Source organism: Elephas maximus, chromosome 24, assembly GCF_024166365.1.
Source record: "Elephas maximus indicus isolate mEleMax1 chromosome 24, mEleMax1 primary haplotype, whole genome shotgun sequence".
Taxonomy (NCBI): Eukaryota; Metazoa; Chordata; class Mammalia; order Proboscidea; family Elephantidae; genus Elephas; species Elephas maximus.
Window position 1 is genome coordinate 41,789,521 of NC_064842.1, and position 27,572 is coordinate 41,817,092.

The 27,572-nt window shown below is 35.8% G+C and overlaps 1 protein-coding gene across 11 annotated transcripts in view; it reads left to right on the forward strand.

Moving 5' to 3' along the window:
- Positions 1-27,572, forward strand: part of RALGPS2 (Ral GEF with PH domain and SH3 binding motif 2) — a 245,650-nt gene that overhangs the window by 200,622 nt on the left and 17,456 nt on the right. For 9 of the 11 annotated variants that reach the window (XM_049868433.1, XM_049868434.1, XM_049868425.1 and 6 more), the window contains 8 exons: positions 5,740-5,877; positions 7,603-7,693; positions 14,388-14,455; positions 16,480-16,615; positions 17,258-17,409; positions 21,079-21,133; positions 23,613-23,690; positions 25,450-25,555. In XM_049868433.1, the coding sequence (XP_049724390.1) occupies positions 5,740-5,877; positions 7,603-7,693; positions 14,388-14,455; positions 16,480-16,615; positions 17,258-17,409; positions 21,079-21,133; positions 23,613-23,690; positions 25,450-25,555 (824 nt within the window). The remainder of the gene's footprint in view (positions 1-5,739; positions 5,878-7,602; positions 7,694-14,387; positions 14,456-16,479; positions 16,616-17,257; positions 17,410-21,078; positions 21,134-23,612; positions 23,691-25,449; positions 25,556-27,572) is intronic. The other 2 variants (XM_049868436.1, XM_049868435.1) reach the window with 1 other exon arrangement.

The window sequence follows — 27,572 nt, forward strand, 5'->3', positions numbered from 1 at the left end:
TTAAAGCCTAAAATTTTTAAGCATTTTGCTAAGTTGACATTTTAGAAGGTCTCAGACTTACAGGAAAGCTGACATTGTAATATGTTATATTTTAACTTTGTAATGTTTCCTAAGATTAAACTGCTTTTACACAAGATTATCGAAAGCAAATAGACATCTATATATAACATTCTTTCAGAAACTTAATACGTTTTAAACTTAAATTCTGGTGTTATATAAAGTCACCTCCTCCTCTTCTACAACACTGCTTTTCTCACTTGACTAAGGTCGTTCTTGTTATTGTTGTGGTGTGGTTTAAAAGCAAACATAACCCTGAACTGAGTGAAAAAAAGAGAAATCTGACTTTCTACTAGCTACATGAACTTAAGCAAGCCATCATACCTACCTCTGGCCCAGTTTCTTCGCTGAAATTGAGGTGCTGGGGAGGGAATTGTTGAGTACCAACTATGCTACTATTTTTACATTAAATTGAGAAATGTTTTTGAATATCTTAATAGCTGAAGAAACATAAACTCAATGGTTGTAAGTAATTTGTCTGAGGCTGCACACTTAGCTACTAATTAGTGGGACTGGGATTTGCATCAGACTCCAAAGCATCATGCCACAGCATCTCAGTGAATCGTAGAGCTGCTGAACACTGTTTCCAGATTGAACGTTTGCGCTTCTGCTTCCTACACATGCCGTGTGCTTTCGCCTCCCCGCCGTCCTAGCTAGGGCTATTTTTCTGTCTCTGATACGCCATACCATCAAATGTTTGTCGATCCACATCTTTTATTTAAAATCTGAGCTTAATTTCTGCCCTTTTCACATTTTTAGTCTTAATTGTTTTTTAATTCTTGTGACATAAATAGGAGCCCTGGTGGCGCAGTGGTTAAAGCTGTCAGCTGCTAACCAAAAAGATGGCAGTTTGAACCCACCAGGTGCTCCACGGGAGGAGGATATAGCAGTCTGCTTCCGTAAAGATTCCAGCCTCAGAAACCCTGTGGGGCAGTTCTACTCTGTCCTATAAGATTGCTATGAATTGGAATCTAGTCCATGGCAATGGTTTTGGTTTGGTTTGGCTATAACAAATAGTTATACAAGGTTGAAAACTCAAGGGCCTATAAAAACAAATGCTCACAAGGATGAAGCAGATAATGTAAATAAGTGAAGTAAGCCAGAAGTAAAATAATAGAGAAAAATACAGTTAGTCCCTGACTTACAACATACTTGAGTTATAGTGAACCGCGCTTAAGACCATTATAACTTGGTTGAGTTCCAGTGAACTGCACTTATGATTGTAGTTTTTTTAAACATCTTATCATTAGTAGTATGTACTACGTACAACGTTAAAATACATCTGTAATTATATGTAGTGTTCCCAACCCCCAAAGACATAGACTGGATTTATAAAGATACTGATAATAAAAAGGCAATAATAATTGAAAACTAAGGGGAAAAATGAGGTAATTAACATCAGAAGCAACTTATGATGGAGCCGTTGGGGTGGAACCCCATCACAAGTCAGGGACTGCCTGTAAGGGTGGTGATAAACTTTCACCACCAAGGATCATGAGACAGGGTTGCCAGGTCTTCCAATTTTTCAGGAAAAGACAATCATTTAGATTTTTCCTATGCTATTTCCTGAATTTTAAAACATTAGGACAAAAAAAAATTTTTTTTTTTACTAGGACAGATGAGATGCCAGCTTCTAGTCTCTTATTTATATTATATAATACATTCCTGGATCATTTAGTGATTATGTGACATTCACTAATAATAGCTTCATCTGGAAAAATGGAAGATACTAAGTTCCTCCTGGTTTTGAGCTTTCTAACTCGAGTAGTTAGTAATATCACTATAACTAAGGTAGGAAATTGGAATGGCAGATGTTTAGGGACAAATAAGTTTATTTTGGCATGTTAAATTGAAAATGAAAGTCAGAAGCACAGTTCTATAGAGAGAGCTGGAAAGACATCAGTGATTAGGTGATGGTTGAAGCTACAGAACTGTAAGAGACTACAGAGAAAGTACAAGTAGTGTGAGAAGATTAATGACAGAACCATGGAGAATACCAGCTTCCAAAGAACGTGAGGAAAAAGAAGGTTCAAGCCAGGAAAGACCAAGGAACTAAATATAAAGGAATGGTTTAAAAAAAAAAAAAAACTGCAGAGATTAAGTAGATGGGGTAGATGAAGAAAAATATTAAGGATTTAATAATGAGGAGGTCATTAAGGTTTTTGCCAGAATTTCAGTAGTATGGTAGATATAGATTGAAGTTGAAGAGTGACTGGTTAACATATTACTGGCAAAGGATTAAAAAAAAAAATTAAGAATTTAGAAATCAGTAAGAAAAAGACAACCTAAGAGAAAAAAATAAGTAAAAGTCATTTTTAAGCTAAATGTTTAACTTCATTACTAATCAAGGAAATGAAATTTTAAATGAGCAAATTACAATTTTATACTCACAAGATTGGCAAAAATTAAGAAGACTGACCATACCAAGTATTAACACAAATGTCAATCTGCAGAAATTCTTGCATACTATCAGTGAGAATGTGAATTGTTACTACTTTAAAAAAAAATGTCGCGTTGTTCCGTATAGTTGAACATTACTACATCTTCCTCTCATTGCCTTTGAGTCAATTCCAAATCATGACAACCCTATAGGACAGAGTAGAACTGCCCCATAAGGTTTCCAAGGCTGTAATCTTTATGGAAGCAGACTGCCACATCTTTCTCCCTCAGAGCAGCTGTTGGGTTCAAACCACTGACTGTATAGTTAGCAGCCGTGCACTTAACCACCACATCACCAGGGCTCCTTTAATATATCTAGTTGTTAGGTGCCATCACGTCACAACTGTAAGATAACTACATAGCAGCCCTGTGTACAACAGAACAAAACGCTGCCTAGTCCTGCACCATCCTCACATTCGTTGTTATGTTTGAGCCCATGGTTGCAGCCACTGTGTCAGTCCATCTCATAGAGGGTCTTTTTTGCTGATCCCCTACCAAGCATGATGTCTTCCTCCAGGGACTAGTCCCTCCTAATAACATGTCTAAGTATGAGACTTTGTAGTCTTGCCATCCTCACTTTTCCCCTAGGTATGTGTGTATATATATGTATATGTCCTAGAGTAGTTCTTATACATATGCACCGGGAGACACATAGAGGAATGTCCATAGCAACATGAGGGGAGAGGGGAATAACCCAAAAATCTTATCAACAGTAAAATAAGTAAATTGTGATATAGTTATACATTAGTTTTTCCCAACTTAAGGAATCGTTAAGAGCTCAGCTGCTAACCAGAAGGTCAGCAGTTTGAATCCACTAGCCGCTCCTTGGAAACCCTTTGGGGCAGTCCTACTCTGTCCTGTAGGGTCACAATGAGCTGAAATCGACTCGACGGCAGTGGGTTTGGTTTTTGGGGTTTAGTGTCATGGATGAATCTTAGAAACAAAACTGAGAGAGAAAGCTGTTGCAGAAGACTGTGGTTTTTAAATGTATTTAACAAATGCTCATAAATCACTTATTGTGTACTGGACACTGTTCTAACCACTTTACAAATATCGCTATTTAATTTACTCACACGTACACAAAATAAGCTCAAGTCTTTCACAGGTTTTCCTGACATATGTAAACTTGTATATGTATCAAATATTACACTAAAAATAGAATGAAGCATAAAATAAAGCAGTAAGGGTACTGTGCTGTATTTCTCTTTCAAGGTGTTTGTTGAATGGAGGAGGCAAGGGTCCTATCTTGAGGGGATCATGTTTAAAGGAAGGGTTGCTTTTATTTTATTTTCTCAAATGGGAAATTTAAGTGTATATATTCCCTGGGAAGTGCAAATGGTTAACACGTTCAGCTGCCAATCAAAAGCTTGGAGATTTGATTCTACCGAGAGGTACCTCAGAAGAACGACCTGGTAACCTCCTTTTGAAAGGGCAGCCATTAAGAATCCTGTGGAACAAGTTCTACTCCGATACATATAGGGTTGCCACGAGTCAGAGTCAGCTCAACAGCGACTTGTTCGTTTGTTTGTTTTATTGGCTCTGGGAATGGAGCCAGTGGGGAATGAGTAATAATAGAGGAAACAAATGAAATTGGAGGAAGAAGAAAAGAGCTAGGCTGTAGACTCATTTGGGGTCATAGAATTAGTTGAGGTTCCCTAAAGAAAAAAAAGTATGTATGATGGGTAGCTTAAAGAATACCATACAGGTTTACTAAGTAGAAAGGAATGGTGCTAGGATGAGTAAAAGCTTTGCCATGCCAACTAGCAAAAATTAAGTACTTATTGTCAAAACAAGACCCTGACGGCTGCTAACCAGAAGGTTTGAGGTTTGAACCCACCAGCCGTTCTATGGGAGAAAAGACCTGGCAACCTGCTCTTGTAAAGGTTGCATCCTAGGAAACCATATGGGATAGTTCTACTCTTGTCATATTGGGTTTCTTAGAGTGTAAGATAGGGTAGCTGCTTTAAATGAGTTTTTAGTCTTGAACAGATTAAGATATAAATATAAGAAATTTTAAATAATTAAAGAGATTCTAAAGTCAAAAATTATCACATGAATGGTATGAATAGTGTGTGCATTTATAACATTGTGTAACAAAATGCTTGGTCTACAAGGGAAGCCTGTTTGTGATCGGCTCTCTCACTAACAGGTTGTATGGCATTAGACGCCCAAGTTCTGTGAACCCGAAGTTCTTCATCTATAGAAAGAGGGGTTTTGACTAGGTAGTTGCTAAGTTCCTGTCCTTGAATCTGTGAGAAAAGCAGAGAATAGTTGACACACAACTATCATCTGAAAAATGATAAGATTAGAACAGGCAGCAATGAGTCTAGAAAACATCCAAAGTGGAGGAAGTGGTGTGAGAAAAAAGTAGGACTTATTTGGAAGATAACGAGTACCTCATTTTGGTTACATTTACCCTGAGAATTCATGAATGTGGAGTCATGAGGTAAAAGAAGGAAAGCATGTGTTTTCTCTCTAACTATAGTGATGTACTTATACATTTTACGTGTGCATAGTGACACTCAGAAAATATTTTTAATACAGTGACCTTGCATGTCCAGGACTAGTACAACCAAATTACTTGCAGGGGGAGGATTTTTTTGTTGTTGGTATAGAGAAAAAGGAGTAGGAAAGCATTAACTTCAGTTTGTAGTCACATGGACTATCTCAGAAACCTAACTGTTGATCTCTAAGACATTTCTATCCGGATGAGACAATTTTCAAAGTACTTAAGACTGTAATGATGGTAGTTACCAACTCACGGCAAAAGGTACAGAACTCTCCTTAACATCTTCAGGTTTACCACAACTTGGGAAATAGGTACTAGTTGAATAGATGCAAAAATTTGAGGCTCAGAGAGATTATAATAACTGTCTCCATTGTACAGCTAATCTGCGGGAGAGCCAGTTCAAGAGCTCAGGTTCTTTCTTTCAGGTCCCACATGTGCTGGCGTTTTCTAACTCCAGGATCAAACCATACTTTAAATGGTATTGTAAGAAGACATTTTATCTAAATAAGACATTTACAAGAAACGTGTATTATTCGCATGTCTGACCTCCAACTCTGTGGAATCTAGGTTTCAGTGGTTATGTTTTAATAAGGCTGCAGTACATTAATAACAATATATTTTAAATATGACATATATTGAAACATAGCTATAAACGAACTCTGCCTCCCCTTTACTTTTTCATACTCTTCCAAACTACAAGTAAGAAAACGCTCATTTATCTAATTTTGTTTCAGGTATCTATTTGTCAGATTTAACATACATTGATTCAGCGTACCCATCAACTGGCAGCATTTTAGAAAATGAGCAAAGATCAAATTTAATGAATAACATCCTTAGAATAATTTCTGATTTACAGCAGTCCTGTGAATATGGTAAGTTTGTTGGGGGGTGAGGCTCAGCCATTATCACGCTATGGTTCTGCTGATTGATTCATACACACCAAAGGCTACTTTTCACACAGCCGGGAGCATCAATTTCTTATTTCCACCCTAACATGAAGGAAGAAAATAGTTATTTTTTTTATTCCATCATTTAATACTTGGCATCTTTTCAAAATCTTGCTCTTAAGGAATTGAAGTATTTAGTATTTAAAATTTTTAACTTCTATCTTTTGTTCTCTAGCTCTTTTGCATACACGGCACAAGGGCAGTAACTACATTGCCACGTAACAGTCATTTAGCTCTTTATCGTTTACAGAATTATTTTATATTATCTTCATCTCATTTGATCTCCCTTATCTACTATATAAATCTTATATTTTTCAGTTAGAGAAGAAGCTGTGACCCTTGATCTTAGTGACATTCAACTAGCTTTTTTGCATCAGATATTGAGTAACCAATTCTCTTCCAAGGTGTATTTTATGGAAAGACATTGGAAAGAGCTAAGGCAACCCAAATGATTAGAAAAGGCTTTTTTTTTTTTTATGTTTTTAAAATGTTTAGATGCTTCCAGTTTGATAGGGAATAAAGTTGGCTGTTGGTATTTTTCAAATTTGTCATTTGTATTTGGACGTTTTAAGGCTGTGTCGTCATGCTTATTAGTATTTATTTTTGCATTTGAATTGAGAACAGTGTCTCCACAGTATCACTACCAATATTTTTATTTTTACTGTTACTTATCAGAAGGCTATCACTTTTCCTTTAAACTTGGCACCATTAAAAATATATTGATGCCATTAAACTTTTATTCTTAACCCTAGTAGTTACAATATTTTTAACAGATCCCATATATAGTTTTTATGATCCGTAGAACAGCGAGGTTACCGTATTTGGTTTGTTTAAAATAAATTTGCCTCAAAGTTAACTTCATTTGTATGCATCTATACCTAAAAATATATCTGGAGACAGGGTGCATCTTACTGAAAATTAAATAAAATACTTTCTTATTCTAGCCTTTCCTCAATTTTTTTTAATATAACACCAAATTATAATCTTAAATTAATCTTACTTAAAATATATGCATGGGAGAGGAAATACATTTACACATGGGAGCCAGGTTTATTTAAAAAAAAAAAAACTTACTTTACATCTTGCATTTAAGATGAAGTCCCCAAGTTTTTCTGTGAAATTTCTGAAATGAGACTTTGTAGATGGAGCCGTTTTATAAAATATTATACAAACAATGTGCAACTGTAATTTTTATCGGTGCTATTAATACTTTTCTGTAACTCATTGGTTTCTCTATTACAATCCAGGTAAGATTTCTAAATTACTTTCAGTTTAACATCAGATAAGTTTACCTCAATAATGGCCTTCTCGAGTTAATTTGGAAACCTTGGTGGCGTAGTAGTTAAGTGCTATGACTGCTAACCAAAAAGGTCAGCGGTTCAAATCCACCAGCCACTCCTTGGAAACTCTGTGGGGCAGAGTCGGAATCAATTAGACGGCAACGGGTTTGTTTTTTTTCTTGATTTAGAGTTAACTTATATTTTGGTGCCATGTGGTCTTAATTTACTTTTAAATGTATTTTTCTCTTTACTTTTAAAGTTTTGTTTAAAATGTACATTATAAGATAAATTACTGTTTTTTCAAAGTTAAGTTTTAAGGTTTTGGTTATGGTGTACTTCACAGGATAATTATTTATCACTTTTTGCCTAGATATTCCCATGTTGCCTCATGTCCAAAAATATCTGAACTCTGTTCAGTATATAGAAGAACTACAAAAGTTTGTGGAAGATGATAATTACAAGTAGGTTTGATCTTCAGAGGTGGTTTGTATGGTTTTGTCCTGTCTTCCACCCTTCCATCCCACTTATTTAACATTTACATTGTGCCATATGAATGTCATACAAATGTCTGCTACAGTGGTAAATTCGCAATAGTAAAGGTAATCACTGTATCATCACGGTATAATTGAGCCAATATACAAATATCTATTCCTTTATTAAAAAGTATTTTAAGTTGTTGAGAGCTAATGTTTGATAGTTAATGTAGTGATTTAAATTTCTTCCTTTCTCCATGTATTTAGGCATTGAATTTTTATGAAAACTTAGCTCATAACACACTGAAATTGAACGAAACAGTCTAAAAAATTAAGAAATTACTCCTTTTTTAATGGTAATTTTTTGAGCTTGTTTTCAGTTGTTGTTGTATTGAGAGAATATTGAACCTTCTTGCTTTTGGATAAGAGACAAATTTCCCCAGTGTAGCATCACACTTAGTTACTTTTTTCACTATATCATAGCAAGTCCTTTGTTAGGAATTATTTTAAATCACGTTTAAAATAGCTGATACCCATTTCTTTCTCCCTGTCTTTCACAGTATTGCCCAAACTTGGGAAATTTTTAAATTAGTAACCCTTTTTATCATGCATTTGTATGCTATATATTATAACTGCTAGGGTTTTTTCAAAAGGTGTGAGGATATAGAGCTTATTTCTCTTGAGGCTTCTCATTTTTCTTTTAGCTGCATTCATTAATTAAAAAATTTTTTTTTCTTAACTTTATTATATCAGTTATTCCCAAGCTTTTAAATTGATCTTTGTCTTCTGCAAATATTTTCTGTTTTAACATTTTACCAAAGTGAGACTAGATTGTTTTTCATTATTAACATATGTGTACATTCGTCTTTCTTGTCTCATATGGTAGTGATTAGCAACCTCCCTGTTCCATAGGTTTCAACAATTTTTAAAGAATGCTGCTGAATAGAATTAGTCCCCATAAAAGACTGGAAATTCTGAAAAACAACCGTAGTTTTTCTTCAAATATTAAATATATTACAGATGCTCTGAATACACACTTCAGTGAATCTAAAATGTTAATGTTTGCAAATAACTTTATTGTAATCTTTTCCCACACCAAAATGTTACCACTTTATATTTGCATACCAATTTTTATTTTACAAAAGTTTTTACGTGGTAACTTATTTGAAAATCTCTGCGGTCGATGGATCAGCTTCAGGGCTGGAGTTGTTTCACAAGTCTGTTGTTGCCTTAAATTATAAGCTTCTTGAGTTTGATGGTCTATTTCTTATGTCTGCCACGGTTTTCTCACCCCATTTCTCTAATTACTGGCATTGCAGTTATATATAATAAACATACATGTTTGGTCTAATGAGGTATATAGAAGATATTATCTTAAAATTCAAAATATGAGTAAGCTATTAAAAATTTCTTTATCTGGCTCAAGAACCTTACTGAATTTAAAAGAAGTTACATTTTAACTATTAAATAATAGTGAAGTTGAAGAAGTTTCTGCCCAATATTAAATGATAAATTATAACCATTGAAGTTGAAACCCTGGTGCACACTGGTTAAGAGCTCAGCTGCTAACCAAAAAGGTCAGCAGTTCAAACCCACCAGCCACTCCTTGGAACCCCTGTGGGGCAGTTCTGCTCTGTCCTACAGGGTCCCTATGATGTCGAAATCAACTCGACAGCCGCGGGTTGGGTTTTTTGGTTTATAGCAAAAGCATAGTATAGTGTTTATTGAAGATCATCTGTACTTCGCTAAGATGATAGACTTGGCCATTTAAGCCACTAAAGAACTGAAGAAAAAATTCAAGCCTTAAGTTGCAATATTGAAGGATTCTACGGGGTAGAAAGCATCAAGAAAGGTAGAAGGAGTACACAGCCACTATACCAAAAAGAATTGGTTGATGTTCACCCATTTCAGGAAATAGCATATGATCAACAACTGATGGTACTGAAGCAAGAAGTCCAAGCTGTACTGAAGGCATTGGCAAAAACAGGGCTCCAGGAATGACCGAATACCAAGTGAGATGTGTCAACAAATGGATGCAGCAGCATTGGAAGTGCTCACTCGTCTATGCCAAGAAATTTGGAAGACAGCTACCTGGCAAACCGACTGGAAGGGATCCGTATTTATGCCTGTTCCCAAGAAAGGTGATCCAACCGAATGTGAAAATTATAGAACAATATCATTAATATCACATGCAAGTAAAATTTTGCTGAAGATCGTTCAAAAGTGGCTGCAGCAATGTATTGACAGGGAACTGCCAGAAACTCAAGCAGGATTCAGAAGAGGACATAGAACCAGGGTATGATTGCTGATGTCAGATGGATCCTGGCTGAAAGCAGAGAATACCAGAAAGAGGTCTACTTGTGTTTTATTGACTATGCAAAGGCATTCGACTGTGTGGATTATAATAAATATGGATAACATTGCAAAAAGTGGGAGTTCCAGAAGACTTAATTGTGCTCATGAAGAGTCTGTACATAGATCAAGAGGCAGTTGTTTGGACAGAACAAGGGGATACTGCATGGTTTAAAGTCAGGAAAGGTGTACGGCAGGTTATATCCTCTCACCGTACCTGTTCAATGTGTATGGTGAGCAGATAACCGGGGAAACTGGACTATATGAAGAAGAACAGACCATCAGAATTGGAGGAAGACTCATTAACAGCCTGTGTTATGCAGATGACACAACCTTGCTTGCTGAACGTGAAGAGGATTTGAAGCAGTTACTAATGAAGACCAAAGACCATGGCCTTCAGTGTGGATTACATCTCAAGGTAAAACAAAAATCCTCACAACTCTACCCGGTAAACAACATCATGATGAATGGAGAAAAGACTGAAGTTGTCAAGGATTTCGTTTTACTTGGATCCACAGTTAACACCCATGGAAGTAGCATTGAAGAAATCAAAAGACATATTGGGCAAATCTACTGCAAAAGACCTCTTTAAAGCATTGAAAAGCAAAGATGCCACCCTGAAGACTAAGGTGCGCCTGACCCAAGCCGTGGTATTTCAGTTGCTCATATGCGAAAGCTGGATATTGAATAAGGAAGACCAAAGAAGAATTGACACCTTTGAATTGTGATGTTGGCGAAGAATATTGAATATACCATGGACTGCCAAAAGAACGAACAAATCTGTCTTGGAAGAAGTACAACCATAATGCTCCTTAGAAGCAAGACTATGCCTCATGTACTTCGGACAGTGTTATCAGGAGGGATCAGCCCCTGGAGAAGGACATCATGCTTGGTAAAGTAGAGGGTCAGTGAAAAATAGGAAGACCCTCAATAAGGTAGATTAACACAGTGGCTGCAACAATGGGCTCAAGCATAACAACAATTTGAGGATGGCTCAGGATCAGGCAGAATTTTGCTATGTTATACACAGAGTTGCTGTGAGTCGGAACCGACTGGTCGGCACCCAACAACGACAACATAAACTGACATATTAAAGATACATCATCATTGTGGGAAAGCTGATGCTGTTTTTGATTTTTGTTTTCATGAGTAGCTGGAACCAGAGCAACCTACTCCTTATTTTAAAAACACAGGTGGTCCCTGACTTACGATGGGGTTTTCTTCAGACGACTCCATCGTAAGTTACTTCTGACATAAATCAAGTACCTCATTTTTTTTTTTTTTAGTTTTCACTATTATTGCCCTTTATTATCAGTGTCTTTAAATATCCAGCAGTGTTTTGAACAGTAAATCATAAAATCGAACATCTCCAAATGACAACATCAGCAAATTACGTGCTATAACATACTAGTAACGAGAAGATGTACTGAAGGAAAAAAAAAAAAGACGGTCCTAAGTGGAATTCGTCATAACTCGAATATGTCATAAGTTGGGGACTACCTGTGTTTGTTAAGCTTTTGCTACAGGCCAGTCACTGTGCTAATTGCTGGGACTATAAAAATGAATAAAACATCGTTCTTGCCCTCAGCCTAATGCAAGACACATCCACCAAACAGACAATTACAACACAGTTTGAACAATGCTATACAGGGTTATGCTTAGGGTGTTATGGGAACCTAGCTAAGGGGAGACCTGATCCTGCTGGAAAGTGAAGAGAGAACAGCTTCAGGAGATAGTCACCAGAGCTGGATCTTAGCAAGCGAGTAGGGGTTAGTCCCACATGAAGGATAAGGGAAGGCATTCCAGGAGATGTAATGATCAAAGGAATGGGGTGAGAAAGTGTGTTCGTGTGGGGGATTACAAGCTATTTGGTGGTGTTGAGGCACTGGCGAGGGTAGATTTTTTTTTTTTCCCTAAAGATGCAGTTGGATTTCATGAGCTTACATAATTAAACACTTTAAGATGTTGTTAGTTGCTATCGAGTCAGTTCCGACTCATGGCAACCCCTAGAGCAGTTTAAGTTAAGAGCCATTGAAATTGTTAGGGGAAAAAATGATTTTTATGATGTAAAATATTTAAATAAAAATAATACTTCACTTATCCAAAGGCTTCTGTTTGGCAGCTTCATCTATATAGGCAGCCAGTCTAGACAGTACCAGTTACATGCATGAGCTTTAATCGCAGTGAAAACCCTTCTAAGTTATTTCATTTTAATACTGAAAATAATCTTTTCTCTCAGTGAGTCAGCATCACTGTTAATTATTATATGGTGTTTTGATGATATTGCATATAATACCCTGGACTAGCCCTCAGTTCTGTGCTCTTTAAGCTGCTTTTGCTGTTTTTAATACTGCCGCCAGCTCTCAGCCACTACTGATCACACTGTGATTCACTCAGCACCTCCCTTTATGTCCTTTCTGTTCCTTTGTTCTGGTGCTGCATTAGGAATTGTAATTATTTTGTTTACTTCTGTGTCACCTAGACCATAAGCTTCAGAAGGGCAGGAATACCATGTCTGTCTTAGTATCTATTATATTCACAGCACTGAATATAGTACCCAACACAAAATAGGGGTTCAGTAAATATCAAATTAATGACTGCAACATAGTCTGCAGCCTAAGGAATTAAAGTAAACCGATTCTATTAAAAAGAAGAAGAAAAAAGGAGTGTTCTGGTTAACCATTCATCTGCTCAGTACATGGATTTTACGTTACAGATAATTGGAATATAATCGTACTTAATTTCCTCTTAACATTATCAAAGAAATAATAAGATAAAAACTTCTAATATACGTTATTTAATATTTATCATTATGAATATCACTTGTTTTGGGCAGTTTCATAAAAACTCCAGCTAATAAAGCACTCACCAGTTTTTATTAATTTTCAAGACTAATACTTAGTAATAGAAGGAGTCATAGACTACAGCAAAGTATTTTCTATAACTTCTTTATTATCCTATTTTCTGAAATAGCTTCCCCTGATAGGAATAATAATCTCTTTTAGTGTGGAACTCAAAACTGGATAAACCAAAAACCAAACCTGTTGCCGTCGAGTTGATTCCGACTCATAGTGACCCTATAGGACAGAGTAGAACTGCCCCATAGGGTTTCCAAGGAGCACCTGGCAGGTTTGAACTGCAGACCTTTAGGCTAGCAGCCATAGTACTTAACCACTACGCCACCAGGGTTTCCATTGGATATGTTATGTTAAATAGAACTAATAAACCAATAACCTTTGACTCAGACCAAGTGTTACCAAGGCTGTTTATTGCCAACAACCTTTTTATCTTTATAGATCTTTGTTTTGAGAAGTTGAGTTTGTTGGTGTCTTAGTTATCTAGTGCTACTATAACAGAATACCACAAGTGGATGGTTTCAACAAATCAAATTTATTCTCTCACAGTCTAGTAGTCTACAAGTCCAAATTCAGGGTGTCAGCCCAAGGGGAATACTTTGTCTCTGCAGGCTCTGAAGGAAGTCCCTTGTCATCAGTCTTCCTCCTTGTCTAGGAGCTTCTCAGGCACAGGGACCCCAGGTCCAAAGGACATGCTCTGCCCCCTGTGCTGCTTTCTTGGTGGTATGAGATCCCTCAGCCTCTGCTCACTTCTGTCTTTTATATCTCAAAAGAGATTGGCTCAAAATACAATCCAACCTTGTAGATTGTCACACCTCATCAGCATAACTGCCGCTAATCCCATCTTATCAACATTGTAGAGATAGGATTTATGACACAGGAAAATCACATCAGATGACAGAATGGTGGACAGTCACACAACACTGGGAATCAAGGCCCAGCCAAGTTGACAGATATTTTGGGGGTACACAATTCAATCCACGACAGTTGGTTCATTAGTTGGTTAGTTTTAAATAAGGTGTTTTTGAAATTTTCAGTGCTGCAGTCATCAGAATAGCCCAACTAGTAAAGATTCTTAGAAGAATTTCTGTAATGTACTTGATATATATGTGAAAGTTCCTGAATTTAAGTGTCAGGTATTAATGGCCTCAAGATAAATCACCTTTTAGTCATTCAACAAATATCTTTAAATATGTTGAATTGTTTGGCAACTTTGGGGTAGCTTGGGGAGATTTCTGTGTTTTTAAATACAGCTTTTTAATGGTTTTTTTTTCCCTAATATTTCCTAGAATAACAATAAGATTGGCTTTGAATGAAAGAAATAGGAAACTTGATATTAGCTAAAGAGTACTCTTAAAGAAAAATACATAGCTAAGTATTTGATAAAAATGTTTTTAACTTTTTTGTGAGCGACTTTAATATCATTTTGTCAAATATTAATCATTTTATGTGTCTTATTTCTTTTTAAAATTCAGGCTTTCATTAAAGATAGAGCCAGGGACAAGCACACCACGTTCTGCTGCTTCCAGGGAAGATTTAGTAGGTTAGTGCATAGTTTTATTTCATTACCTGCGTGGAAAAATCAAATAGCACTTCTCACACCAAATTGTAAAAATCAGTTCTATTCCCCTTTGTTCCTCTTCTATTCTGACACTAGCTACATAAGCATCAGTTCCTCCTTTGACCCTAACCATTGGGAAGCTAGGTCAGACCTCAGAAATTAAAGGGCGCAGTCCTTCAGGCTGCCAAATCTGCCCAAGATTTCAGAGACCAGCTTCAGGCTTGGGAGTCCTAGTGATACCCTTACTTATCACCTGCTGGATATATTGCTTTAGGCTGTTAGCCCCCTCACTTCTGACCTGGCTCATACTACTTCCTTGGGTTTGGTAATTAATTCACTAAAATGACTCATAGGATTCATGAAAAGCACCATACTTTTGATTACAGTTTCGTTATAGCAAAAAGGACATAAATGAAGAGACACACAGGGCAAGGTCTGGAAGGATTCCCAAAACAGAGCTTCCATGTCCCAAAAAGGGTTGTGCTGCCCTCCCACATGAATTAACAATCTTTCACCAACCAGGAAGTCCATGGAACTTCCATGTCCAGAGCTTTTATTGGGGCCTAGTTAGGTAGTTCAAATCCAGCCTCTCTTCCTTGAAATCAGTTGATATCACATGGTGGGTCTTTCTGTTCTGTTCAGCCCCAACCCATGAGTCACCTCATTAGCATAACCTGTTAGGTTAGATATGATCTAGAGGTCTCTTAGTTGAGACACTTCTGTCACTGGGGAGATTGCAAGGTTTTAGAGGCTCGCTCTCAGGAACCGAGGGCAAAGACCAAATTCTTTGGGTAAAATTAACTCCACATTACCTAATAATAAATCAGATAGCATAATAAGCAAGAATATACACCAAAATAAATAAGTATTTAACACATGCAAAAAATTATTTTTAGGATTAAAATCTGTCAATCCTTTCTGTTTGGTTTTTTTTTTTTGCTTGCTTGTTGTTTAATCAGAAAGTTGCCTGTAGTTTGTCGGTGATGTACAAGCAAATATGCCACCTAATCAAGGGAAGTAGATACAACAGATAGAAAATATAGATAAGTATTTATGAATAGCCTATTAATTTTATATATATATATACATATATATGTATGTATATATATTTAAGAATGCAGTATCCTAGACAGTGAGGGTTGATTGAACTAGAAATTTCTGTGATTTAAGTGGAAAATTGTACTAATATGAATAGGGATGTAATTTTTTTCTTTTTTTCAGTTTAATACTGGGCCAAGTACTAAAAATATCAAAAATAGTCATAGTCTTACTTCACTGTTATAATGCAGAACAATTAAAACAGCACTGGATGGAAAAATTAGGGAACGGATAAGGGTGATGATTCAATAACAAGATGAACTATACTTGTGAAGATTATTGAGATGGAAATTTTCTTTTACATATATTTTACCATAATTTAAAAAACAGAAGAAGCAGAGAGTCCACAAAAAAAGAAAAAGGCACTGAACTAGGACTCGGGAGACCTAAATGCTTTAGTCTGTGTTTTGTCTGTGATGTGAGATCCTGAGCAGATCTCTTCTAATTCTGCTTCTTTCTTTGTAAATGGGGAAAATATTTATACTGCCTTAGGTAGAAATTAATGGGTTTTGTATGTCTTAAGGAGCCCTGGTGGTACAGTGATTAAGCGCTTGGCTGCCAACCAGAAAGGTCGATGGTTCAAACACACCAGCCGCTCTGTAGGAAAATGACATGGCAGCCTTTTTCCAAAGATATTACAGCCTTGGAAACCTTATGGGGCAGTTCTACTCTGTCCTGTAGGGTTGCTATGAACCATAATCAGCTAACTGGCTGTGGGTTTTATATATCTTAGGATTTTGTGTTTTAGGATTCAGAAGACAGGGTTTTCTTATCCCCAGCCTATTAAATAGAACTGACATTAATATTATCTTAAAATTTAAACCACCTTTTACATTTTATATGAAAGAATTAAAAAAATACAAACAGTGTTTTGAAACAGTTTGAAATTTCTTTTATTTAACCTTTAGGTCCTGAAGTAGGAGCATCTCCACAAAGTGGACGAAAAAGTTTGGCAGCTGAAGGAGCCTTGCTACCACAGACTCCCCCATCCCCTCGGAATCTGATTCCACATGGACATAGGAAGTGCCATAGCTTGGGTTATAAGTCAGCATTTTTAAATTTTATCTTTCAGATTTTTGAGATACATACAATTTTAGTTTATGTTCTATTTTATTAGTGTTCTTGCATAGTTTTCTTATATAAAAACAATCTTATTCTGATTCAGTAAAATATCTCATTTGCCTAAAAGTATTTACGCCTGCCTTTACCTAAATTTAGAAATGAGCTTTTCCAGCAGTGTCTTCACATTTGGGGAGATAAATGAACATCACAGAGAGGTGTCATAAGTAAATCTGGAAAGCAATATACCATTTTCCTTTTAAATTATAGGCTTTATATCAAGACAGTCATTACTTGTCTTAGCCAAAATAAGTCATCATAAATTAAGGTCTATATAAAGTATTCTTTCATTCCTAAATGTAAAGAAAGGGAAACTGATTTATTTTTTTTCTTAAGCATTTTCTATGTACATAAGGTGGATAGGACCAGATTTCCTAAAAAATTTCCCTAAACTTAAAAGTTTGAGACCTTTGTGGTAAAATCTGTGTCTTCATCAGTAGGAGAATTCAGAAATAAGTTCAGTGTAGCAGGTAAATCTTTTATATCCTGAATCTTATGTAGAAGTACCTTTTATGTCCTGAATTAGTAACAATAATAAAAGATGGAAAATGTCTCTCTTTGTTTCAGTTTCATTCATAAAATGAACACAGCAGAGTTTAAGAGTGCAACGTTCCCAAATGCGGGGCCAAGACATCTGTTAGATGACAGCGTCATGGAGCCCCACGCACCATCTCGAGGCCAAGCTGAAAGTTCTACTCTTTCTAGTGGAATATCAATAGGTGAGAAGTATTTCTATCAGGGGGGTTTCATCTTACAGAAAATGAAATTTTTAACAAAGCCCAGCTGGAACCAAGGGATTAACTCTACCACAAATAGAGAAAATGTGTAAAAGCAAAGTAGCTATTAGATACAGGATCATCTTCCTTATAGCTGCTTATACTGGTAATTCATGATGGTTTAAAAAGTACCTGATGCTTTTGAGTCCAGAAGGGGAGTGGTGGGGAAAGAATGTAGACTGGTTGAATTGGTTAACTGCATAATATGGATGTAGGAATGAGGAAAAGGAATCAAGTATGACCTCATGCTTTTTTTGTTTTGTTTTGTTTTGTTTTAATTGAGCAGCTAGGCAGATGGTGATTCTGTTTACCAAGGTAGAAAAGATTAGAAGAGTGTTCATTTGGGGGCAGGTAAAGAGGGGCAAGGCTAGGGAATCAAGAGTTCTGTTTGGTCATGTTGAGTTCATATGGAGATGTCAGGTAGGTAGTTGGATATATGAAACTGTAGGTCAATGGGGGTAAAATCAGCACTGAAGATATAAATATGGGAATATATATATACACACACATTTATGTATGTATATGAGTATATATGTGTGTGTGTGTGTATATGTGTTTGTGTGCATATATACACACACACACATATATATATATTGTTTCAAACCATGGGACTGGTTGTAGTCACCTAGGAAGAGAGTGTAAATAAAGGAAAAAATTCCAGTATTTAGAAATATTATTTAATTTTTTTAAAAAAGATAAACCATCAAAGAAAATTAAGGAGGGACTAATAAAGTTTGAGAGAACACCAGAGTGCGATATCACAAAAGGCCAGTAGAAGAAGTATCTCAAGGAGGATTGAAGTGTTGATGTTTCAGATGTGTACAGGAGAAGTAAGATGGGTACAGTGAATTGACCAGAGGATTCGGCAAGATAAAAATCATTGATGCCCTGGACAAGAGTTGCTTCATAGAATAGTGGGGACAAGGCCCTGACTGGAGTAGATTTGAAAATGACAGGTGAGGAATGGAGAAGCTACTGTGGAAAAAAAAAGAAAATTGGGCCATATAAGGGATGTGAGGTTAAGAGAGAGGATTATTTGTTTTTACTTCTTAAACTTCTGGTTTCTGAAATCTTCTGGATGAGCACCCTTTAGAAAATACCCATACAGTGCTATTTTTATTTTTACAAAGAAATGAAGGAGGAAAGTATCTTCCTCTGTGATTAAGTTCCAGATTGCTCAAAGGCTAAGCCTACTAATGTTAGTTAATATGATCATCTCAGCCTCAGTAAACAGGCAGTAGACGCAAAAGAAATTCATTTCCCTGAACACATTGATTCCCTTAACCCTTGAGAGTTGCAAACCCTGAAAATGAAATTACTTTAGAGCTCTTCAACCTCATTCATCAATTGTTTATTCTGATATTCCCCTTTTAATAAATGCAAATGATTAACTGAAGATGACAAATTTTTTTTTGAATGTCACCTGAAATACCTCTCCACTCATGTACTAAGTGGTCAATATGTAAATATCAACCTCAACCTGAAAAATAATACAAAATAATTTCAAAAGAGAAAGGAAGTAATTTTTTTTTCAATTAAAAATTGGTTTTACCTTGGAAATGTTATTTAAAAGAAAAAAAAAAACAATTTGTTTTAATTATAGCTCTCAAGTATATAATGTTTAGCTTTCCCTCCGTCATAAGTACTGTCTAACGGTAATTACCATCCTTAGGTTATTTGTGGCTTTTACTTTCCTTAAATGTGCTTTTAGTTACCAGAATATAGTTATCTTGTTATTTCATTGAGTTACAGTTAGTGCCTCAGCTTAGAGACTTTTGTCCTTTAGAGCAGGAATAGACTATTTTAATTTTTGCCTTTGTATTTATTTATTAGTTATTTTAAGGCCTTTAAAAAAAAAAAAAAAAAATTTTTTTTTTTTTTTTTTTTTTTAAAATAGGTAAGTGTTAAGATTGTTGCATCCTTGCTTATAAAATTCAGAGTGTTAACACACAGACACTTACCTATCAAGGATTTTGTTTTAAAGCTTTGACATTTTGAAAAGTCTATAACTGTAAGATGGTAGTATTAAAACTGTGTTAATACACACACAACAACAAAAAAAATTCTTAATCACAAAAGTTATTTCCATAGCTGTAACTTTTACATACAGTATTACCTACAATGCAGTGGAGGCTTTGAGAAAATACTGTAGAAAAATGCTTAGGAAAATGGCCTCAAGCTTTTTCTAATGTGTATATGTCCTAAACCAAAAACGCAGTGCTGTCGAGTCGATTCCAACTCATAGCAACCCTATAGGACAGAACAGAACTGCCCCATAGAGTTTCCAAGGAGCACCTGGCAGATTCAAACTGCCAACCCTTTGGTTAGCAGCCATAGCACTTAACCACTACGCCACCAGAGTTTCAGTATATGTCCTAGACAACCTAGAATAGTCTTGCCTAGCAAAGGTAAGTATATCCTCCCTGAGCTCAGTGTTTCTGGGAATGCTTATATTTTCTACACAGAAGTAATACCGATTATGCTTGAATTTTCAGTCTTACCACATGATGCTGCAAATCAAAAGATAATCTACAACCACCCTCTCCCCTCCACACAGCAAAAACCCAAACCCACTGCCGTTGAGTCGATTCCAACTCATAGCAACCCTATAGGACAGGGTAGAACTGCCCCATAGAGTTTCCAAGGAGCGCCTGGTGGATTTGAACTGCCGACCTCTTGGTTAGCAGCTGTAGCTCTTAACCACTACGCCAGCAGGGTTTCCCCTCCACACACACAGCACAGAAAATTACTTCAGTGAATATCAACCTCAGTTCTTTCAAAGATGGTGCATAACTAGTATCATCATTCTGTATAGGCGAGGGTTTAATCCATCACATACAGTTGTTACTGTGGGGCATTAGAATTTGATTCTCTCATGGAACCCCAACGGTAAAAGTCTGACAGACAGTTCAACTTGATACATAGTCAAGAGCCAGAATTATATTTCCAATAAGTTTTAAAGTCATTTTAAGCTGTTCTGGATTTTATCCCTATTCATTCCGCTCAGTTTTTTCTCCAGCTAATTTAAAACTCTATTTGAAGACCAATTTAACTCATGTTCTGGCCAAAGAGACAATTTTTACATTATTTTAGTACTGTTTTTTGTTTGTTTTAATTTAGGGATTCCACCCTCTTCTATCTTGTCTTTAAAGGCAAAGAACTGAATTTGATTATTACATCAAGCTTTTGATCCTTAGGTCAGAAACGGGTTTTAAAAGGAATTAAAAGGTAAAGAAGACACATGCCATAATTAAAACATTGGTCTTAAACTGTGATGGACCTAGTAAGGAAGCATTTTGTACTCCTGTGCACTCTCTGGTGGTAGAAAAAGTTCTTTATTACCATAATGAGCCTGAGCTGTAAGCAGACGTGCAGACGTGTTTTATGCTGTTTTCTTGTTGTTTTAGGTAGTCTCGTCCACTATATTCCAATGTATTGCAAAATAAATCTAGCGGTAAGAATATTAGAATGAAGAATTGGTATGTGGAGGTCTGCCCACAAAAAAATATGGTTATTTTATGAGCACAGTTAGAGAACTTATTTTTCAAATATAAAATCCAAACAGGAAAAATAATTCCGATGTTTAAAATATAGAATAACTTTTGATTTTAGGTAGCAGTGATGGTTCTGAACTAAGTGAAGAGACCTCATGGCCTGCTTTTGAAAGGTAAGAGAGATTGCCGCTTTAAACTTCTTCGAGTTTATTTTGTCTGTTGGAAAGCATATGGTGATGTGAATATTAAGAGGGAATTTTTATGACATACCTTAAGGGACTATTTGTGATTCCTGCCAGTAGCAGAAATTAGAATTTGATCTTTAAGTCTGCAGTTGTAAGTAATGAAAGTGATTGATTGGTAGGGTCTTATCTTTGTGCATTTGTTTAGTGGTTTGACACATAACGCATTTGGATTTAGTACATCTTAAATATAATTTTAAAATAATAATAACCAATCATAGTCCATGTGCCTAGTTATGTTTTCAAAAGTATAATTATTTCCTTAAGTTTTGGTTTATTTAAGCCATTTTTTAAGGCATTTAGTGGAATGGTCAACTTCATTTTCTGCGGCTTTTTCAAGGACAAAATGATTTCACAATTTATAAATTATAAGTAAAGCAGCTTGAAGATTGAATTTAAATTGTCATAAACTCAAAGCTTGCACAGAGTAAATACATTTTTACTGAAATACTTTATAAGTCCTGCCCTTTTCTCATTTTTCTGTTGCTATAAGCTTTTTTTTTTTATAAGCTACAAAAGCTGCCATCTGCCTGTAGCAACGAATATACGCTATATCGAACTTCAAATATAAGATCTCCCTAAAAATGTAGCCAAGCAGCACAAGTAATTTTAATTTACCGAATTTCCATGAGGACTCTTGCATTATCTCTATTTCAATTCTGCCATTTTCAAATTTGCAAGATACTTGACTCTTGACCAAAATAATTGCTCTGTTCCATATAATATGTAAACAAAGCAACTAAGTTTCAAAGCAGCAAGATGTCATTTAGATTGAATTTTAAATGCCATATTAAAAGTGACGGAATTGATCGTATTTAGTTACCAGTCCCTATCAGTCACTTTTTAATAGAAAACAATTATCCTAACTATATATTTGATTTAGTTAATTTTCTGCAGTTTAATTAGAAAATTAAACCCTTGTTTTTTTCTTTGTGAAACTTCATAAAAAATTTCTCATAAGCCCTGTATTTCAAAATACTTCTGATCCTTTCTACTCTGATTATCAGTTTTCCCAAGTTTTGTTCTCTTTAGATTTGGGGTTTTTAAAAAATTTGTTTTTGCGTATTGTTTCTCTTCCAAACATTACTTTTGATCCTTTGTTTGAGTTTGCCTGAAATGGAGAAAACGCAAGCGTTGCCTCTGGCATGCTGTCTGCATTTGTACAAATTGCCTTAGTTTTTTTCCCCCCTGGAAAGCACATAATAGGATTAGATGTTGATCGATTATGGAATATATTGTAATCTTTAGGTAAAAGATACTGGTTAACAAAATTGTTTATCAGATTGCTGGAATTATAAGTGAGTAAGCAGAATGGTGTTACGTTAAATAACCTTTTCTCATCCCAGCAGGTTACTTATGAAGACAGTATTTAATGGTGTTACCTTCAAATCTCAAAACAGCATTTTTCTTTTATGACAAATGTTTTGCTTTGCAGACATTTGCAGCTAAAATTCTACCTGTACATGTGCCAAGTTTAAAAATTAGTGGCTCTTGGAAATTTTTGAGACCAGTTAAATTAATGCCGCCCAGCAAGGTTCAGCCATGAAATAATAAAAAGTGAATAAAGAACTATATTTAAAACACTAACACTCCATGCGTAGTGAAGTTGAAAATACTACTCTGACTGTTAAACATGATAATTTTTGTTCTTATTTCCTTGTGAATAGAGATATGAAGTATGTTATGACATAAGTTGCTAAAAGAATGCTTTTTGTTTTAAATATCATTTATCAACAGTGCTACTTTTGGCTTTTCCCAAGCAAAGAAGTATCAATGTTTGTGTGTTTCTTTCCTTTGTTAAGCATCATGTGCCATTTTGGATAAATGTTAACTCATACCATTTTTATCATTTATTGGTTTTGTTAGTTGATGTGGAAATAAATAGTGCCTGTATTTTTTTTACTCAGCTCATCTCTTTTATTAGTCCTTGATTTAACATAAAGAACAGGGAAGAAAATAAAGTGTTTGGACCACAGTAGTTTCAACTTTGCAGGCCATATTGCTTTTTAGGTGTCTTCATAGGGACATATAATAACAACAAATTATATAAACCAGGCATCATATTTAAACTGGAATCCAAAAAGTAGAAGAGAAAGAAAATTTTTGAAGTGTTTTTCAGGTTTTGGTATTATTTGCTATTATTATTTTTGCAGATTTGTGAAAGTGAATATATGTATAAATATATGGTATGTACCAGATACCTAAGTATTTTTAGAGTAAATAGTAGAAGAAAAAAATTTCTGAGATCTATGCTGCATGCTGTAAGAAAGAAAGAGGCAAATCACTATCCTTTAGTAACATGTACAAAGCTATATATTACACGAAGAACTATTATTGTTCTAGGTACTGATGATGATTGTGTGAATAAAAGTATATGTAATCACATACAATTTATAATGGAATCCAACAGGAACAGATTATACCATTCTCTCGGCCCAGTGACAAGAATGGCACGAAATGGCTATCGAAGCCACATGAAGGCCAGCAGGTACAATCCCCCTGCATTCAGGGGTCACAGAACTCCCCTCTGGTGTTGGTGATTGGCTTACATGGGTGTGGTCTGACATTACTTCTGTTCTTTTCCAACTACTTAGTTTAAAAACTAAACAAAATGCCCAGAAAAAGGTGCTTTCCAAAATTTAATGTAGAGATAAATTTGAACTATTCTTTCTGATCCACAGAGCTAATTGCTAAACCTTGTATCTTTATGTCAGATTTCTCAAATGCTTTCAAGTCACTAGCTTCTTAATGGCGCAGGTCTTTCTAATTCTGCTAGTTTTGGGATAAGCAATACAAAAATCTGCTTGTTATTCATGAGGCTGCAATCAAAGCATTTTCTTTGCTAATCTACATTTATTTTGTGTTTTTTAATATGTGTCTGATAAACAGCAGGTCCTGAATCTAGACAGGTCTATTTCGGGAAATAATATTAGTGCATTTAAACTCATGGTCATAGAATTGTTGGTTCAGTCTAGTTAATCCAGGTTTCTTTCTGCACTGTATTAGCTGTGGAAGAACAAAAGGATGGTGGAATCATTCAGGGCGTAATTAACCAGTTCATAATACAACCAGATAGCAAACTTTTGAAGTGAGCTTTATATCTGTATACCTCCCTGTATATAAATAGCTCTAGCATGAAATGCTATGAGTCAGAATCGACTCGATGGCAATGGGTTTTATGGGTAGCATGAAATTTCTAGTGATTTTTAGGCTTGAAGTCACTTTGAAGACACCTAAATACATAAAGGGAGTCCTGGTGGTGCAGTGGTCAAAAGATCAGCTGCTAACCAAAAGGTCAGCCGTTCAGACCCACGAGCCGCTCCTTGGAAACCCTATGGGGCAGTTCCACTCTGTCCTGTAGGGTTGCTATGAGTCGGAATCAACCGGACGGCAGTGCGTTTTTTAAATACATAAAGGGATAAACTGGTAAACTTCATTTTTCTTCACTGTTGTAGAAATTCTACATATTCATGTATCACCAGAAAATAATTGATGTTTAACAGTTTGCATATTTTAGTTGGCACATGTAGAAATCATTCTTGTTTTGAATATAGGACCTTTAATCAGTTGGAGAAAGATATTAAGATGTTTGGTTATTTTGTAAGATTTCCTTAAGATGTATGAAAAGGAAAACTTGACTTTTGGACTTACTCTTTTCTTGCAGAGCCCATAATCAGACACGTACATATTAGATGTCATTAAAACTCACTGCAGAAACCCAAGCTTTTTAATCTGTTGTTACTGCTTTTAGTACTTTTTCAGCTATTTTAGAATTAAGCTTTTTTTTTTTTTTCCTTTTTTAAGCTTTCGTTCCTTTTATTTTCAGTTTTTTATACTTAAATGCTTTTAACAATTAGAATCCTCCTCTTTCCTTACCAGGACTGAAAGTTTCTAATGGCAAAAAAAGGCTTCAACAGCGATGCAGCCTGGCATGTTAAGAAGAGGAAAGAAACTTTAATTTAATCTTACTGAAGTGAATTACTTTATTCTTTCTAAATCACGCTTGTTCAGATATGTAATAAAGTGTATTTTTTTAGCCATCTGCTGACTTTTAATAACCTCCTAATTAACTTTTGTGACAGCTTGTAAATTTCAGATCAATAAACAATTCTAATTGTCAGTGTCTTCTCAGGTCTGAATGAAGTAACAGTTTTAAAAATAAGAATAATTACATTTAAGTACTTAACTTGATGACTGCTATAGATAAAAGCTCTTAGATTTTTTTTTCTTTGTTTCATTATTTATAGTTCTGCAGAATCGGAAGATTTGGCAGTACATTTATATCCAGGAGCCGTTACGATTCAGGGTGTTCTCAGGAGAAAAACTTTGTTAAAAGAAGGCAAAAAGCCTACAGTAAGATTTCATTATATTATGTTTTAACACACTTCTAAAACACATGTAAATGTATAAAACCATTGCTGTTGAGTCGATTCCGACTCATGGCAACCCTATAGGACAGAGCAGGACTGCCTCAGAGGGTTTTCAGGGCCGTAAATCTTGACAGAAGCAGGCAGCCAAGTCTTTCTCCCACAAACCAACTGGTAGGCTCAAACCACTGACCTTTCAGTTAGCAGCCGGGTGCTTAACCATAATGCCTCCAGGTCTCCTTCATAAATGCATAGGACCCTTGAATAAAAAAAAACCTACAACAATTGAAATAAAACTGGATATAGAAGATTTGAAATAATTTGAAGTACACATTTGCTTCTTAATTGAAAGTGTTGTTATACCTGCTGTGCAAATTTCCACTAAATCATTATCAAGGTACTCCTGTACTTCTCCCCCTAACCATAGTTCTTATATAAAACTGTTGCTTAGAGGGCCCTGAAAGTATATACTGCTAAGAAGTATTTTAGTAATAACTTTAGGAGAAATAGAGAATGGAGAATAACAGTCCCACAAAATGGAACTGGACTAATTTTGTTTTGTCAATCTTAAGGTTTTTTTAAATCTCTCTAAATTTGGGAGAAAGATATGGCAGTCTGCTTCCATAGAGATTTACAGCCCTGGAAACCCTATGGGGTCACTATGAATCAGAATCAACTCCATGGCAGTAGGTCTGGCTTTTTTTTTGGTTTTTAACATAGGCAGGTCCCTGGGTGGCACAAATGGTTTGTGCTTCACCAGTAATGTCCAGGCTGTGGTTCAGACCCAGCCAGTGGCCTGCAGAAGAAAGGCTTAGGGGTCTGCTTCCGTGAAAGATTACAGCCGAGAATACTCGTAGTCTGTAACGTATGGGTTTGCCATGAGCTGGAACTGACTGTGTGACCATGGGCTTGGTTTTGGGTAATCTAGGTCTTTTTACTACATAAAATAGAACCCACTATAGAATGTCCTCCAAACCATAACTGTATTTAAAAAAAAAGTTTAGTGGAACAAAGCTTTTCATATGTAACACAAAAATGTGTTCTTTTCCAATATCAGTACAGTCGTTTGACTATTAACGAGAGAAGATTGTTTTGTTTTGTTTTGTTTTGTTTGGAGTTTTTCGTTTCCTCAGGTAATACAGTTTATCTAATTTGGAATAGGAGCCCTCGTGGCACATTGGTTAAGCACTCATCTGCTAACCGAAAGGCCGGCGGTTCGAAGCTACGTGCTGCTCCATGGGAGAAAGATGTGTCTGTCTGCTTCCATAAAGATTTACAGCCTTGGAAACCCTATGGGGCAGTTCTACTCTGTCCTGTAGGATTGCTATGAGTTGGAATCAGCACAATGGCAACCGGTTTTTTTGGTTTCGATTTGGAATATAAAAACTTAAGCTTATACCTACACCTAAAGTTTTTGAAGATATAAGGGCTTCTTAAAATATAAAAATGATTTACATCTAAGTAATCTGATTATCCTGTTTACATTACAAACCACAGCCACATACAATCAAGAGACTGGACTAGCCACCTAGTACCAGGTGAACTAAGAATAGCATGTCAGTTGAGGCATTACCCGCCTCTTGTGTGCCAGAGCTAGAAACAGAACAGTAAACAAGATGAGACAAAGCACCTACCTCATGGAGACTACTTTACAGTGAAGAGAAATAGAGAACAAGCCCTTAAATAAGGTAATGAGAGAGAGTAGTGGAGTGAGGAGGGATGTCACCAGAGCGGTACATGGAAGCTGAGATATATAAATGAGGAGGACGAGCTAGCTGTGCAGACATTTCAGGGAAGAGCCTCAAAGCAGAAGAAATAGTACAAGAAGACTTGTGTAGTTAAAGCATTGAAAGTGGAAGATAAAAAGGAGATGAAATCAGAGAGAAAGGCTAGGGCTGCTTGATGATGAATTAAGTGTGATATATGACCGAAATAGATGAGTGGAAGTAACGATAACTTTCGGGTTTTTGGAAGTGAAGTGGATAGATGTTGGGGATGTTTAT